The sequence below is a fragment of the Leptosomus discolor genome, chromosome 16, assembly GCF_034619465.1.
Source record: "Leptosomus discolor isolate bLepDis1 chromosome 16, bLepDis1.hap2, whole genome shotgun sequence".
Lineage (NCBI taxonomy): Eukaryota > Metazoa > Chordata > Aves > Leptosomiformes > Leptosomidae > Leptosomus > Leptosomus discolor.
The window spans coordinates 2,064,538-2,081,604 of NC_141406.1; the positions used below are offsets into that span (position 1 = coordinate 2,064,538).

The following is a 17,067-nucleotide window of genomic DNA, read 5'->3' on the forward strand; positions in this document are numbered from 1 at the left end:
AGGCGAAAGTTAATTTATTTAAGAAGCGAAGCCGGCAGAGGGAGCTGGCTTTTCACGCACGCCGGGCAGCCGAGCAAATTAAGGCATTATTGGGCTGAGCGTGTTTTCTCACAGATCATCCCGGGGGCGAAGGCGCAGGGGCTGGAATTTGCGGTGGGATCTGCACAATACCCTGCGGAGCAAGGCGAGGGATTTGGGTTTGCTGAGAGCTGCTCGAGAAATACCTTCAGCGAAGGCTTGGCCGCGTTTGGTGATCGCGCGGGAGATGCGTTCCCGTCCATGCTGTGTGAGCATGGGTGCAAAGTCCTGGCCGCCTGCTCTGAGCTCCCGTCAACCCTGGCTGATGGGAGGGGGCTGCAGAGCCATCCCCGCGGCGCTGGGTCTCATCTTGTCCCACGGGTGCTCAGGACCCTGCGCTGCACCTTGCAGCAGGAACAGGCTCATGGCGTTGAAATGCTGTTCCTTGCGCAGCCCCGGTAGTTTGCGAAGGTGACAGTGACATTTTAAAGCCGATTTTTAAACCTCATCGTTATTTCATGCACTGAGAACCAGAGACCCCAGTGCCTGGGATGACCCCTGCATCCAGCTGCAGCTGTGGTGTCTTGGGGCCAGACACAGCCCCGAATCCTTTCCTTCCTCCAGCATCCCTTAACAGAGGCTCTTCAGGATCTGACTGCCGAGGGGTGCACTTAAACCCCCATGACTTGCTGGTTTGGGGTGTTTGCTGTCCCCAGCAGCACGTTGTCCCTGGCTGCCCCCAGCCTTTCCCGCTGCTGGAGCAGAGTCCCATGGGTCTGTGCTGCTGGCGAGTCCTTGGTACCTTCAAGGTTTATTCCCACATACTGGGCATTTGCATTTGAGGGTTTGCAGGTTTTTCAGGTTGCTTTCCCCATTTTTCCTGATCGTTTCTGAATTTGGATCGTGCCTTCCAGGTCCACATTGGCTGCAAACTTAAAAATATATTCTTGTTCCACTGCCTGCGTGGTTAATGATTTCATTTCTTTAATGAAAAGATCAGACCTAGGATGGATCCCCGTGGAAATCCAGTTAATAAATCCCCCCATGTCAGTGATAGACAACTGATACTCTCTCTTAAGCAACAGTTTGCTGGCCCATTTGACATTTATCCTTCAGTAGCTTCGTCTAGACCAAATTTCCCCTAGTCTGCTTATGAGAATGAAAAGTGAGACAGCATCAAAAGCCCTACTGAAGTCAGGATAAATGGCTTTTATGGCCCTCCCTGTTCCCAGAGCTGGTTATCCCGTTGAGCTGAACATCCACCTCACGGAGCTGTTGGCAGTCTGCTTGGTTTGCCGATGCTAAACAAGCCCGGTGCAGGGGAGTTTGGATTTCCCACCCATGGCCTTTTTTTGCATCATTAGCAATAATTTTAATTAACCACCAAGTAGTTTCTCCTAGGGGAAAAGAATTAAGGCAGGACTCCTGCGAGGTGCTTGTTTGCAGGCTAATGGTGTCGGTGTGTGCATAGGAAGCACTAATGGCTCAGCCAGGGTACGCGATAGCGGTGATGGAGAGCTTTGACTTATTACCCTTCTGCTCCCAGCCCCGAAAGAGAACGAAAGAGAAAACATCATCATCAATTTCTCAGCAGAGGGTTTCAAGAAAGTGACTGCCGCTTTCGTTTGCCACTAATTTTTGTTGCATAACCAATGAATCAGGAAGATGGGTGGGCGCTGTCGCAGCGGAGATGCCCACACCGTGATCCCACCACCTTCCGTGAGCACCACCTGATGTCCGTCCCAAGCCAGGGACCCCCTGGACACCCACCCTTTCTGCAGGGACGTTTGGGGACATGCAGCCTTTGGCTGTGGCCCAGCTGTAGCTCGGCAGTGTGGATGTGCTGCCACGGCACAGGGATGCTCGCAGTCGGGATCTCCCCATCTGGGCAATCGTGGGGCTGCCCTTGCCCTGGCATTATCCTGTTTGTGCTGCTTTTTCGATTTTGGGGTAATTTTCTCTTTCTTCCCTCCTAGGGAATGGGCTACCTACACGCCAAGGGGATCCTTCACAAGGACCTCAAGTCAAAAAATGTTTTCTACGACAATGGGAAGGTGGTGATCACAGATTTCGGCCTCTTCAGCATCTCGGGAGTTCTCCAAGCAGGCAGGTAGGACATGGCGCGGTGGAAATACTGGCATTCCTCCCATGCTCCAAAGCTCCTCTTTGAGCTGGGAACATGGGGAGGAAGCCCAAAATGCTCCTCTGCAAGTGCCTTTCTGGGTCTGCAGCCTCAGTAGACATGAGGACAAGGTGCCTTTGAGTGTCCTGGGGCTGCCCTGAGGGTTTCACCTCCTCAGACTTTGATTTGAGGGGACTTGCTTCGGGAAAAGAGAAAGCCGTGTAGCTCCTGCAGAAACCCTGCCGCCCCACAAGCAGTGCTGCCTCAAAACACAGCTCCATGCTCAACGCCAGCATTGGGTTTGCTGTGCAAAACCCCAGAGCGAGGGTGAGAGCAGGGCCGGGGTTTCTGCAGTGAGGTGGGTCTGGGCTCAGCACCGAGCGGTGCAAACTGCTCCGCTCTGCTCCTCGGGTGCAGTCGTTGTGGCTTGTTTTGATTTGATTTGGTTTCATTTGGTTTTTTTAAGCCTAGCATCAGGAAGGCAGAGTTGCTTTTAATTGTTAGGAAGGAGCACGATGCTGCGTGCAAGTCTCCAGCGGTTTGGTTCAGGGAGGCAGGACGTGGCCCCGGGCAGGGTCTCTTGAACCCAACATCTTCACACGAGGTGCATCATTTCCGTGGCCAAACCACCCTGCAGCCATCCTGGAGATGCTCCTCGGGCTGTGTTTCACCAGGGCCAGCAAAGCTGGTTCATTCCTTGACCTTTCCCTAACACTGTTGTTATAATCCCCCGGCATCTGCTTCATCTCCTGCCTCTGGGCTGATGAGTGGTGCAGCCAGAGCAGCAGCCTGGGTTGAGCAGTGCCATCCCCATGGTTGTCCCCTGGCTGCTCTGGTGACATTTCGGGTGCTGCAGACATCTGGCCATGGTGTGTGCGCCGTGCCTGGGCATGGAGCAAGACACAGAGAAAAATAAGAGCCAACCTTGGGACATTTACAGTACTGTGACATTTTTTGGTCTCTTTGGGTTTGGAATCAAGCCCATTTGGTAAATGTCCCTTATTCAATGTTTTTTTTCCCAGTGTTTTGGGAGGTTTTCCAGCTTTAGGCATGGCAGGGCAAAGAGTTTCAGCAGCTGTGTAAAGGAAGAAAAGCAAAGCTGGGGGGGGGGAAGGAAACAGAAGAGGGGAAAAAAGAACAAAGATTATATTTTCCTTTTTTTTTGTAAAAACTGGAAAAAAAAGAGCGTGCTGACTTTTCCCAGCGGGAGAGCACTTTTCACTTTTCACTAAAGCCTTTGTGTTAGAAGCCAGCACAGGCCAAGCGCAATGTTATCGGCACCAGCAGCTCGGGCAGGTTTCCTCCAGCAGCGTGGTACCCACCTTCTGGTCCTTTCGGTCTCCATCGCTCCCCGTGATGGGGTTTGTCACTGGAGAACTTGTTGTGGCCAGCTGTCACTTTATGGTGATGCTCAGGAGATAAAATGCACCTCAGAAATGATATATTTTTCTTCTAGTTCCCATGTGATGAGGTCAAAGGATTAGAGGAAAAGGTGACGGCCGCCTCTCTCCATCCCGTGCCTCTCGTAGCGAGCCGGGCAGCCAGCCTTTCTGTTCTGCTTGGATAAATATCATCTGGTTTTAGCACAAACTTAGCCAAAACCTTAGGAAGCCCAAGAAATCCGGCAGTGCTGCTGCTCTCTCTGCAGCAAAGAAGTGGGTTTCGGCGCTGGTTTGGCGGCTGCACAGGGATTTAGGACTTAGGTCCTGCCCAGGTGAGGCTGAAGTTCGTTCCAGCAGTGGTAAGAGGATTTGGCAAAAATGGACTAATCTTGTCAGGGACCTTTGCTGTGAAGATCAGAGTTGCTCTGGAGATAAAATGAGAGGGGAGACGCTGGGGAAATGGGGTATCTGGTGGGGTGGACCAATGCGTGGCCATCTCTACTCAAGATTGGGGTGTCATCTGGGAGGTAAAGTCCAGGAGATTGCTCAGGAGATGAAGGATGGTGGAGGTGGTCAGAAATGCAGGGCTGGACAGAAACGAGCACCTTTTTGCTAGAAAAATTGAGAAGATGGGGAAATTTTTGCCCCAAGGAGCTTTCGGTGTGGCTTTCAGGAGCTTTCAGCCTTGGACTGCTGGTGGCACACGTGTCTTCTGCTGGTGGAGAGCTGAGAGATGGCTTTGGGGCTCTGTACTCATCGGTCACCGTGAATTTTGAAGCGGCAAGTGTCTGCAGGTCTGATTTCCCTTCTCAGGGTGGTTTTTTTGCTGGTTCTGGTTTCTCTCAGATGAAGAATGATAAAGCCCAGTTCTGGGTCCTTGGAGGCTTGCGCGGCTGCAGGACAAGCACGTACGGAGAAGGGAGCAAATTTTTGCATGCCAAGTTAAGGACAGTGATGTTGCTTCAGATGAATGAGAACTACAAACCAGCCTGTTTTCACTAGGGTTCAAAAATGACGTGTTTTTAAAAATCCTCCTCATCCTCCTAGAGCAGGCTCACCTTCGGTTCATGAAAGTGTCCGGCACATGGAGTTTGCAGCGTCCGTCTGTGCCGTGGCATGCTTGCACTGCTGAAAAACAAAGACGGCTATCGCCACTAAAATATTTTCTGCAGAGTCTTTGTAGTCTGGTGTCTCATCCTGGTGAAATCAGATTTATTTCTCCTTTATTTAAGCGTCACTGGGCTTGGTAGGGCTGCTCTGTAATTAGTAGGGGCGTGAGGCGGGTCTTGAGTAGTCTGAAAGAGCTCTTCTGCTCTTGCTTTTGCCTTGGGGCTGGCTTGTCCTTTGGCAGTTTTGGAAGACGCTCAGCTGGTTGTGTCGCTTTCTGCTAGTGGAAGTGGCCAGGTTGGTTATGAAATCTGGCAAACTTTTGTCATGAAACCTCAAACTGCTGTAATTGAACCGTGTTCGGGATTGCATTAAAGCTCATCCCTTACTGCTGGAAGCTCATAAATCCGTAGCTGTGCACTCGGGTTTATGTGAGCTTTGCAGGGGGACAAGGCTGGGCTCACACAGGAGCTGCAGAGACAAATCTGATCCCTGGAGCATCCCGAGGCGAGCCTGAATGCCACTCCTGGGATAACACAGCACTGGGTGACTTGAGCGAGCGAAAATAAAAGCCCCAGGTGCAATTTTGGTCTTGCTGAGGGCGGTGGAGCAGATCTGAGTGCTGCCCGCTGCGTCCTGCTCCCCGCTGCCTGCCTGGAGACGGAGACAGTAGGCACGGGGAAGGACGAGCGAGCTCCACTGTGTCTTTTCTAATTGCCCTGGTGCTTAACACCAACTTGTAATTAAGAGCCACACAGGGCTGGAGGATGGTGGCGGGAGCCAGCTGGGGAGCTGAAAGCCTCCCCCCCTGCGCCAAAGTGCTCTTGCCTGCGGCTCCCGGGGCCAGAGGGTCTTGCCTTGCCGGAGCTGCTGATTGCAGCGGTGGCTCTGACACAGCAGGGTGAAGAGGAGCCGTTGGGACCCTGGAGGGGGCATGGAGGCTTAATCAGCAATTCCCTGGACCAGCAGCATCCTTCCCTAGGGAGGGGGTTCTTCCTCCGGTCACTGCTAGATCCCGAGGGTGATGCTTGGGAACGGGCACGGCTTGGCGGCTGGGAGAATCCCGACCGTCGTCTTGGGATTGTGCACGTCGTGCACCCAGCTGCGGGGAGAAAAGCCAGCTAAGGAGTCAGTGTTGGCAGTGGGGACTTGTCACCCTGCCTGGGGGGTGGATGGAGGTACCTGTGCCTGGATAATGTCCCCTGGGACCTGGGCTCTGGGATTTTGGCACCAGGTTGAAGCTCAGGAGGACAGATGACCCCACAGCCATCCCTTACCCCTGTGCATCGCCATCTTTGGGAGGCCATCCAAACAGAAACAAGGAGCAATTCCTTGACACAAGTCAGTGGGCTCTCCCTTCTCTAGCCCGATGTGACGCAGGACTATGCTGCCAAATTTGGGCTTGGACACAAGATCAACATGTTGCCGCCACCGGTGCTCCCTGCCCATTTGCCTGCCCAGGGACACTTTTTAAGCCAGCAGTGCATCCTAGGTGCCTGTTGGAGGATGCGAAAGATGAAGAAGCAACCAATGTCATCCTTACCTGTTGTATTTGTATTTGTACTGAGCAGGGGGACCTTGAGGAGGTAGAAGAAAAGATGGCTGAGGTTAGCTGAGGGGGCTGGTGATTGTGATGGAGCCAGGCTGCTCCCATGGGCAATGACATGGGAGGCTTGGACACAAAGGTGGGCTGGAGGGGCTGTTTGGGGACCAAACACCTGGAAACACTGATTTCCAGGCCATTATTATAGGGTGGCTTTGATCGGAAGACACCCTTAGAGGTCCCCAGTCCAACCTCCTGATGAAACCACAGCAGGACCAGCTCATGTGTCAGCGCTGGTGGGATTTACCCCAGGTAACGCTTTGCCCCCCACTCTTTTAAGGTGTTTTGGTGCAACTGTCACAGTGAGGGCCCTGGCAGACCCTGCATCCCCATCATCAGCCTGGCAGAGCTGAAGCTCCCCCTCACCACTGTCCCGTGCCCAAATTGTGCCCTGCTGCCTGGTAGGGACAGGCACGAAGCCACCGTGCTGGCATTTCTCAGAGTGGGGTTAAAACCTGACTTTGCAAGGATGCCATGGGGAAAACCAGGCTTAAATGCCATGGGGAGAGGGTGGGAGGGCTGGGAGGGGGCTGCTCACTGGCGATGTGGGGGTGATATTCCCTGCTGTGGTACCCATGGCTTCGGCTCCGTGTTTTGGCAGGCGGGAGAACAAGCTGCGGATCCAGAACGGCTGGTTGTGCCACCTCGCCCCTGAGATCATCCGCCAGCTCTCCCCGGACACCGAGGAGGACAAGCTGCCCTTCTCCAAGCACTCGGACGTCTTTGCACTGGGGTGAGTCCCCACGGAGCGGGCAGGCTGCAGAGAATGGATGTGGTTGTGTCAGACGTGAGCTGCCCTGAGCAGCCGGGAGGGGACGGGGATGCTGCTTGCCACAATGCTGAGGGGATATGCTGCCTGTGGGGAATCCCCACCACTGGGCTCGGAGCACCTTCCCGCTCTGAGAAATTTGGAGTTAGACCCCACCTAAGCCCCTAAATCCTCTGTTTCGCCTACGGACCAGGGTGGCTCCGGGCAATGGGATCCGGAGCACCCTGGGGATGCCAGCCTGGCATTATCTCTCCCCTGCATCCTGCTGGGGTGGGTACCGATGAGGAGGGGCTCTGGATGTCAGCTGGGGATGCCAAGGGTGGGGGACAGAGGTCTGGGAGCCCCCAAACACCCCAATCCTCCCCACCAGCTGGCTGCAGAAGGGCTGGCGGCCGTGGCTGCCGCTGCGAGCCGGGGCTGCCGGGGGGAGGAGATGCCAAAAAGGCCAAGAGGAGGAGAATTGATGAGTCTCGTTCAGCAAACCAGCTCATCTCTGCTGCCGTTTATCTGAAAGCAAGCCTCTCCTCTTACGGCAGGAGCCGAATCACGCCCTGATAAAACCTTTCTCAAGGCGGACGTAGGGCTGGGGGTTTTACTCAGCGGATTAATTTCCTCGTGGACACCTTAAAGGCTGTGGGGATTAGTGCCCGTGGGGCTGTTATCGGAGGCAATATTTCCATCAAAACTGCAGTAATTACAGCTGAAAGGATCTGGCTTTTTTTTTTTTCCCCTCTCCGAGGTATAACTTTAGCACAAAAATAAAGAAGTAATTAAGGGATTGTATTGAACAAAGTCTTGGTTACTTAGACTTAGTTTTTCCTTTTTTTTTTTCTTTTTTTTTTTTTCTTTTTTGAGTGTGAGCTCTGCCCTTATGTAAAGCATGAGTTTCCTTAAAAGATTTTCCCACATTTTTCCTCTTTCTTGTTTCTGCCGCCCTCCGCTGAGCCCAGGAGGCTCACGGATGATGCGGAGGGTTATTGCCATTGCCGCTTCCCTTTAGAGATTTAGGGATCAGCGACAGCAAGAGGAAAAGATCTTTTAAAGAAGACAGAAATGTTAAATTAAAGTGTGTGTGAGGGTGGTGCAGAGCAGGGGGCTGAGGCTGGCGGCGTGTGCTCGCCAAAGCCTGAGAAATTGTGGCAATAACTAATATTAGCTACATGGTCTTCTCATGCAAAGGGAGACGGAGCAGCACACCGTTGTCCGTAGCACCATCCATACCCTGGGAAATTCAGCCCAAATATCTTGGATGCATCTGAAAGCAGGAAGGTGAAAAATTAAGCCAGAAACTCCCAACTAGGAACTTGAATTTAGCTGCTTTAAGTGTGTTCAGACCCCTTCAAAATCCCCTCTCCTGCCTGAGCATCTCACCCTGTGCCACTGGAACCTGCTGCTCTCCAGCTCCCAATTCCTCTGCGCCCCCAGCAGCAACGGGCATCTCACATTATTCACATTTTTGGAGGTTTACAGCCAAACTGTGCGTAATTTCCCCAAATCAGGAAAGCTGATTTCCAAAACCAGAGACCTCCCATATCTGAGAGTGATCTTTCATTTATCAGACCCCCTCCACCAGATTTTTCCACCCTGACGCCATTTTAACCCCGTTTCTTGCTCCTTTAACTGGCCATGATGGTATCTCTTGAAGGGAAAAGCAGGTCTGGGGAATTTGCCTTGGAAATCGGGGCCAGCGCTGCAGGAGTCGGGGCTCATCCAGCCTCCGGGTGCCAGCAAAGGAAGATGCAAAACTCCCAGGTGGTAGCGGGGGCGGAGGACCGTGGGGGCGGCCGCCAGCTCAGCCGGAGACGCCCTTGTTTTGGGATATTCCCTTGGATTTGGGAGTCTTCACGGGAAGGAGGGCTTGGCTTAGCGCGAAGAGCGGTGCAGTGGCAGATGGCCGGGGGTTCACGTGTGCCATCACCCGATGAGGGCACCGGGGATGGTTCATGCCATGGCTTGGATGGCTTTTTGCAGCTTGGAGTGCTTTTTGCAGAAGAAAAAGGGAAAAGTCGGAGCAAAAGTGAATATTCGGGCTTGGCCTTCCCCGGCACTCGCTGCCCCGCACGGCTGGAGCAGGTGGCAGAGTTCAAAACGCCAGCCCAGCAGCTGGACCACGTATTTACCCCCTGCATCGTCTATTAAGCCGCTCCACGGGCAGCGGGGTGAAGCGCTATTGCAGCCCGGCGGGAGATTCCCACTTGATGTAACAGGCTGGCTGGCGCCTCTGCCTGTGCTTCCCATCAACCTCCATCCTCCTGCTCACTGGCCAGGTTCTTCCCTGGTGTAAACTGGGGCCTGCGGCAGGCTGGTGGCTTGCTCTCGGTCAAGTCAACAGCCTCAGTTTCCCCGTCGGGAAAACAGGAGCGGGGATGTCTCTGGGATGAGCCCTGAGCACCTCCAGGGTCATATCTGGGATGACGCATCTCCTGGATATTGGTGATTTTGGAGCGGGGAGAAATGGTGGATGTGGGTGCAATGGCCAGTTTTCCCCACCCCCGGGTGCCTCCCAGTGCCTCCCATCTCTAATCCCCGCTGTCTCCCAACAGCACGATCTGGTACGAGCTGCATGCACGGGAATGGCCCTTCAAGACGCAGCCAGCGGAGGCGATAATCTGGCAGGTGGGAAGGGGGATGAAGCCCAACCTCAGCCAGATCGGGATGGGCAAGGAGATCTCGGTAGGTGGTGTGGGGCCGGCGCTGGAACCCTGTGTGTGTGTGTGCATGGAGAGGGAACGTGTCCTACTGGCGCACACCCTGGGTGGAGGGTCCCTTTGAAAAACCCTCTGTGCTGCCCAGGATCTGCCAGCAGAAAAACAAGGGGTCGCCCCATCTCACCCCGGCGGGTGAGGCCTGTTCCTGCTGCTGTGGCACAAGTATCAGCTCGGCTTGCACGTTCCCGCTGCCCCAGCCCTTCTCAAGGATGTGGTGATGGAGATGGGATCCTCATGGGATGGATGCATTCCCTCCACCCCAGTCCTTCACCAGCATGTGGTGATGAAGATGGGGTCCCTGCAGGGTGGACGTTGGGCATGGGGGTTGTGGCGGGAGAGGAACTGGCTCTGTTTGCTCACGCACTTGCCCTGTGTGGCTACAGGACATTCTCCTCTTCTGCTGGGCTTACGAGCAAGAGGAGAGACCCACCTTCACCAAGCTCATGGACATGCTGGAGAAACTGCCAAAGCGCAACCGTCGCCTTTCCCACCCTGGGCACTTCTGGAAGTCTGCAGAGTAAGTCCTTGCCCCTGCCTGTCCTTCCCTGTGCCAGCAGGCAGCTCTGCCTGCAGTCTCCAAGACCCCACTGTCACAGCTGAATTGGCCCTGGGGGAGCATGGGGATGAGCTCTGGGTACATTCAATGCCCCCTGGGTGGGGAAGGGTGGGTGGGAAGGGTGGCCACGGAGTGCAGTGCCCATGCCAGCTGTCACGCAATGCTGGCTGTCCTCAGTGGGGTGGAAAAGCCTGTGAAAGTAGCTGGAGATGATCAGGAAGAGCCTGGCAACGTGCTCCACCAACGCCAGGAGGAAGAAGCAGGGGAGGTCCAGGAGCAGGCTGGAGCCAGGACCTTGGGGACATCTCCTTTGGGGACATTGTCCAGGGCTCCTGTGCCTGCCTGTGCACCATGCTCAGAGCAGGTTTCCCTCCTGCAAAGGTGTTTTTCTTTCTTTTGCCCAGATTAATTGATAGGTGGGTGGGGGATGACCTGCCCAGGGTTCCTCCCCAGACCTGCAGCCTGTGTCAGCCATTGCAGCTTCTAGCAGTGGGAGAAGGGGAAGGTCTCCTCTTCTCCTGCAGACAGCTCATGGCCAAGTCCTGATCCGTTTCATTGCTTTGGCTTAGTCACATCTCTCTGCTTCAGCAAACGCTGCCTAAATGGGTCCCCAGTCAGGGTTTCAGGATCTGCCCTGTTGGTAACAGCAGGCAAACCACAGAAGAATCACTTAGAAACTCATTTTCTTCCCTTGAATCATCATGTTATGACAAATAGGACCAAAAGCCTAACCCACATGGAGGTTGCATGCATGGGGGAGACTTTTCCTTCTCCTGGCGTGCATCCCCAGGCTGTGGAGGCTGGAAATGGGAATGGAGGGAGGGAGGCAAAGGTGAGCTAAGGGAGAGAAGCAAGGGCACTTAGGACTGCTTCAAGCATCCCTCTTGGACCTCACTGAGGGTTAGAGATGCTGATTCCTCCTGCTCCATCTGATAACCAACCCCCTCACTTCTTTATCCGTGTGGCAAGCACAGGCAGCCCCAAGGTTACGGGCACAGCGAAAGCTGCTTTAGTGCCCCCTGTGCCACCTCCCATCCCTGTGTGCTCGGGGCTGACGAGGGGCTCCTGGGAAGAGCACAAAGCCGGCGGTCAGACGGCCCCCAAATCACCCAGAACATAAGCTGTTAATCAGGAGGGAAGTTAATTACCAATCCACACTCCGAGCAGGCACCGGGGTGGCTCCGGCAGCCGGGCAAGGAAAGCTGAAGGTTGATGAACCCCAAAGCAGCAGGCTGTGTAATTGCTTGGTTGGGTTTGGGAAGGTTTTTGCAATCACTGAGCCACGCTCTGCCTGCCACCGGCTTTGGCCGCCCGGCAGCTTCCCCTTAATTACTGGCCCCCTCTTCTGCGAAGCGTGAGAGGAGGGAGGACGCTTCAGCTTGGCACTCGCTTTCCATCCAAGCTGCCTCCTTTCTTAGGGACTCGGCTCTGGACACTGTTCCCGTGTTAGGTCCCGGCTTCCCTGCGGGGTTCTTGCCTGCCCAGGAGCCCCGGCTGTGCACAGGGATGAGCTGGCTGCCGTAACTGGGGGGCTCTGCCATCCCTGCACAAAGGGAATGGCGGGGGGAAACCCCTCGGGGTTCCTGCTGCTGGGAAAGCCTGGATGTGCGGGGATGGGCGTGAGGTGTGTGATACCCAACAAGCCCGTTCCCCTCTAGCCGATACTAAACTGGAGAGTTGCCTGCACCAGTAAAATCCAGCCTGGGCTGGTGGGGAGGTGCAGACGTGCGTGGCTTCATTTTGGGGCAGCTCTGTGGCATTTGGGGAGGCTTTTTCCAATGAGCTGCCTTGCAAAACCCCTATGGTCCTGTGGGTCGAAGCACCCAGTGCTGACTCTGCCGTGTTGTGTCCCTTCCAGGCTGTGACGGGAGGAGCTAAGGGACGGTGCCTTCCTCCCCCTGTGGTTCTCTTCCTCTCTGCTTCCCAACCCAGCGCTACGGAGGAGCAGCCGGTGCCGCGGGCCAACAGCAGGATGAGAATGAGCCTCTTCCCACGCAGCGTTTCACCCTGTGAAGCCTCTCTGCAAGGGCTGGAGGCGCCAAGCCAGCAGCCGAGCCCCGGGGACGCCCGGCTGCGGTGGGATGGGGATGGCGGGCGGCTCTTGGTGCGCGTGGGGTCGGGTCTCTGGCCCATTCCCCTCCTAGCAGGGGCAACTGGCTTCAGTTTAACCCCAGGGCTCCTCTGATCCCAATCAGCATGATCAGTGCTCATGATGCTCAGTTGGGGAGGGGTTGCTTGGTTCTCAGTGTGTCTATTTCATTTCCTTTTCTTTTTTTTTTTTCTTTTTTTTTTTTTTTTTAAAAAAAAAAAAAAAAAAGGAAAAAAGGGGGAAATGTTGCTGATTCATGAGTTTAGTGCTGCAGCCTGCTGGGGCCAGGGAGTGCCGCTGCTATTAGCTGCCCCCTGCGGGGAAATGCATCTGCAGAGCCCGAGCTGGAGGAGTCCTGCTCCCCGGTGCCTCGGCAGCCCCTTCATGGGCAGCAGTGACCTTTCACAAGTGGCTTCTTTATCTCCCAGCCGTGCCCACTTACACTCCCCCCCCCCCAGGTCTCCCTCTCGGCAGGACGCATCTCCACATCCCTGTTAATTTAGCCGTTCGCCCCAGTGCGTGTCTAATCAGCGAGCCTTTCCCTCTCGCCCTCCCCAGCACTGCTTTGCTCTTGGCTTTGACCCTCGCTCCCGAAGGCGCTGCTGAAGCCCCAGGTTTGGGGATGCTCTGGGGCCGGGCAGGGTGGAGCGGCTGGGGTTGGGGTCCTTCCTCTCTCCCATTGCCTTCCCCAGGCTCGTTGCCAGAGCTGGGAATGCAGACAGGCTCTGGTTGTACAGAGCATCTCCCTTCCCGGCCCCGCGCACGGGAGCCGCGGACAGCTCGTCTGAACAAGCAGCCATGCCCAGGACCGTTTTCCCCTGCGTATTCACCTTCTATCAGCCAAATCCCAGACCTCCCTGAAGAGATGCTCTTTGGGCAGTGTCTCAGAGCCAGTGTTGCCATCTGAATACCGTGGGCCGGTATTTCCCTCTCTCCATCAGCTTGGATGGGCCCTCGAGCCCATTAGACGAGCTGTCAAGCAACAGATGACAGCAAGTTGTGTTTTCAGGCCCTCATTGAGCATAATTGCTTGACAGGAACTCTCCTGAATAATTCAATCGTAGTTGAAGTTAGCTTTAATTTGGAGACGTGACGAGGCTCTGCAAACTAACCAGCCCTGGTTTGTTTGCTGCTCCTCTAACTCCCCCTTGCTGGCATTCGAACCGCTTTAGCGTAAGTAAATGAAGATTAGAAACCTAATTGCAGCGAGAAAGAGATGTTACTTTAATCGTGGGGGTGTGTACGAAGGTGCTTTTATTTGTTAAACTTTGCACATGTGCGTATGTATAAAACCTGAGGTGGGCAGGAGGGGGGTGCGTGAATCCGAGCTCCAAGCGTGCTGGCAGAGGGTCGGTCTGGGTGAGTCTCCTGATGATGCTTTTGGGACGTTAGCTGTGGCATGTGGTTGCATCTCCCTCTCAGCTGTTTAGCACAAAGTGGGGATGAGGCAGGTTCACCTGCTTCTGCCTTTGATGCTGAGGCCAAATGGGTTGAGCAAGTGAGGGCGGGATGAGGCCTCATTTGTGCCAATTGCCCCCTGTGCCGGGCAGCATGGGTCGTTTGTGGTCCCCTGGGCATGATGCTGCAGAGCTCGGTGTAGGTGGCTGAGCATCACCTCATCCTGGTGATGAAGAAGGATGCTTCGTGGCTGTTCAGCCTCTGCCTCCTCCATATCCCACCTCTTCCCTCACTAACACCTGCCCCCCAACTTCTTCCCCCCCCCCAGGCCGCAGCAGCGATGTCCTCTGCTGCCCATGCTCCCCATCCCAACCCTTCCCCGCTGTCTCACGCCCTCTCCATCCTCCGCGCGTGTGCGCACATGTGCCATAAACGTTGCACTAAGCCTCAGAGTCTCTCTGAGTTTTCACCAATGCCTTCACCTGCGGTGGTCCTGGGGTCTGTGGGAGGGAGCCCACCCCTGTTGCCAGAGTTCTCAGCTGCCAGGGGAGCGCGGGGAGGTCTCGCCGTGAAATCACCAGTCCCCAAACCACGTTCAGGTGGAGCGATCGCTGTGGAAAGGGGGTGTCCTTCTCGCTTGGTGGTTTTAGTTTCTAACTAGGTGTGAACTTCCTAGGTGAGCAGTAGCAAGTGAAATGTGTTGGAAGGATGAAGGAGGTGATACGATGGGTGACGCTCAGCACCAGGGATGTCAAAGTGCTGTAGCCTGGTAGATGTTGTGCAGATTTTTGGTGGAAGGTACCTTGAAAGACTTACTGTGGGTCTGCTCTCTGTGCCCTAAGCCCTCTACTTGCCTGGAAAGCCTCACCTTGACATATTCCCCCATGGGGTCTCACCAGCCGTTGGCAGATATATGCTCTATTTTATTGGGAAAAAAGTGAACTGATGAGCATGTTGGTTTGGTTACCCCACGGCGTCAGGTCCTCACCAGGAGCACAGGGTGCTCTGCAGCGGCCTGGGCCAAGCATTTCTCCCCTGGATTTTGGGCACCTGAAAGGAGCTAAGTGCTCCTGTACCTAACAAGTCTTGACAACTCTTCCCTCATCTCCCTTCTCTCTCTCTTCCCACTTCCCTCACCCTAACGTCTCAGCCGGACCACGAGCAAAGCCATCGCACAGTGGTATCGATGGAAAAATAGCTGCCCTGTATTTATCATAAATTAGCTCAAAAGAGCAGCTCCTTCCCTTCCATTCAGCACAGCAATGGTTGTTTATGCAGCCGTGTTATTTGCATCATGCCGCCTTATTTTTGAAAGTCTTAATTATTAAAAAAACCCAAACCAACAGATCTTACTTTTTTGTTGTTGTTCTTTGTTTTTTGACTCCAGCTTTGTGAGTTGGGTTTTTTTTTTTTTTCCCAGTTTAAAAATATCCAGCCCTTCAGCAGGGAGAGAATGTAGGAGAAGCTCTCCACAATGCTCTCTAATAGGAGATCCGAAGGAGCGAGAAGGTCCATCCGGCGGCTCAGTTTAGCTGCCTGAGCTGAGGAGAGACAGGAGTTATTTCCAGATGTGCCAGGCAAAAGTGAAGCCAGTTTTAGCACAGTGGTGTTTTCAGCAGCAGCTCAAGATGTACGGAACCATCCCCAACCCCAGGGTATATCCCTGGGCTCTGGCAGCAGAGCAGCTCCAGCGATGCTCTCCTGGCCTGGTCCTCCAGCTCTCAGCTGCTTCATCCTTTTGGTCACCCTCTGAGGCTCTTCCCCGAGCTCCCCAGTCCCTGACCTTGCTGCTACCTGAGCTTTTTTTTCCAGTGTTTCAATGCTCATGGAGAACACTGCATTTGGGGCCGGGTAGTGAAGTCGCTACCAGTGGTGGAAGCGGTGGTGCTGCACGGCCCCAAAGCGCGATGTCCGTTGGCTGCTAAATTATATCCCCTGGTCCTGCTGCTCCTTCTATCCACCTTTCCCCCGAGATTACCCAAACCCTTGCTGAGCCGTGACTGGGTAGTTCCTGGGGGTAATGATCTCAGAACCGGCCCTGATGACTCTTACCCAGTACTTGGCCATGGCAGCAGCCAAGGTGATTAAGGTTTAAGGCAGACAATAGGCAGAAATGAATGTCTTGGAGGTGGAGGAGCTGCTCAACCTTTGCTAAACGCAGTGGCAGAGCTGGTGCCTTGGTCTCTTTGGCCACGCTAAGGAGAAGGGTGATGTGTTGGTGGTGCCATGAGATGCTGTCTGCACCCCCCAAGTGCCGCGGGGAGCCCTGGGTGGAGCCTGCCGGCGGCTGGCACGCTGCTGGGCACCTTCGCTTTCCTTCCTCCTTTCTTCGCTATTTATTTATTTTAATTTATTTTAATTTATTTTTATTTTTTTTTTTGCAAATAGTGATTCTTCGGGAAGCTTGGTCAGCTGCAAAAGCCTTCTTTAATTTCTGGTCCCTGTAAAGTACGCTGTTACATTTTCTTGTACATAAGGTATATATAAATATATATACATATCTCTATATGTATGTATATAGATATATACATATATAACAAGCTCTAAATCCTGTACAGTTTCAAACTGAACTCGATGGCCTGCTTTGTTTTCTCTGTGTTAGTTCTGACCGTTGCAGAATGAGCTGACTTTCATTTCCCTTTTCCTCTTTCTCTTTTCTTTTTATAAATATATACATAAATATATATATATATATTTTGTTGTCGTTGTTGCAAAACTCTCGTCACTGGAAAAGAGCAGTTGATTCTGGTGCAAAAAAAAAAAAAAATATCACCCACAAACCAACAACAACAAAAAAAAAAATCGCTGAGAAAGGCACGATGGATCTCCCCGATGTAAATTTGTACAGTAACATTTATAACGTTTTCTACACTTGAAGAAAGTATTTATAATTTCAGCTGTCTGACTGAGTGCGAATCTCTGTGACCTGCAGAAATGGATAGCCATTTGTTCCCGTGGTTTCTCGTGCAGTGTTTGGTGAGGTGACAGTGTATGAATTATTTATGCCAATAAAAAAAAAATAACTTTGAAAACCATCTCACCCCTGTGCTGCTCTGCGTCCCCGCGCCGCCACCTGCTCACTGCCCTCTCTTTGCTCTGCAGTGGCATCGCATCCCGGTGCTGGGCTGGGAGGATTTCTCTGTGGTAGGGTCTGGACCACTCTCCTCCATCAGACCCCTGGGAGCATCTCTGCACCAAGCTGTCCTCCAGCAATGCTTGGGGGGAGATAAGGTGCTGCTGAACCCCCCTCTTCATCTCTCCCACCACCTTGGCTTGCAGCCCAGCCCTTTGGGGGTCATAATTCATGGTGAACAT

At 53.8% G+C, this 17,067-nt stretch overlaps 1 protein-coding gene across 2 annotated transcripts in view; it reads left to right on the forward strand.

Annotated features, from left to right (window-relative positions):
• KSR2 (kinase suppressor of ras 2) overlaps positions 1 to 10,230 on the forward strand; it is an 84,910-nt gene extending 74,680 nt beyond the window's left edge. For both annotated transcript variants that reach the window (XM_086474158.1, XM_086474159.1), the window contains 4 exons: positions 1,995 to 2,128; positions 6,834 to 6,965; positions 9,545 to 9,674; positions 10,093 to 10,230. In XM_086474158.1, coding sequence (XP_086330284.1) covers positions 1,995 to 2,128; positions 6,834 to 6,965; positions 9,545 to 9,674; positions 10,093 to 10,230 — 534 coding nt within the window. The remainder of the gene's footprint in view (positions 1 to 1,994; positions 2,129 to 6,833; positions 6,966 to 9,544; positions 9,675 to 10,092) is intronic.
• The last annotated feature ends 6,837 nt before the right edge of the window (positions 10,231 to 17,067 follow it).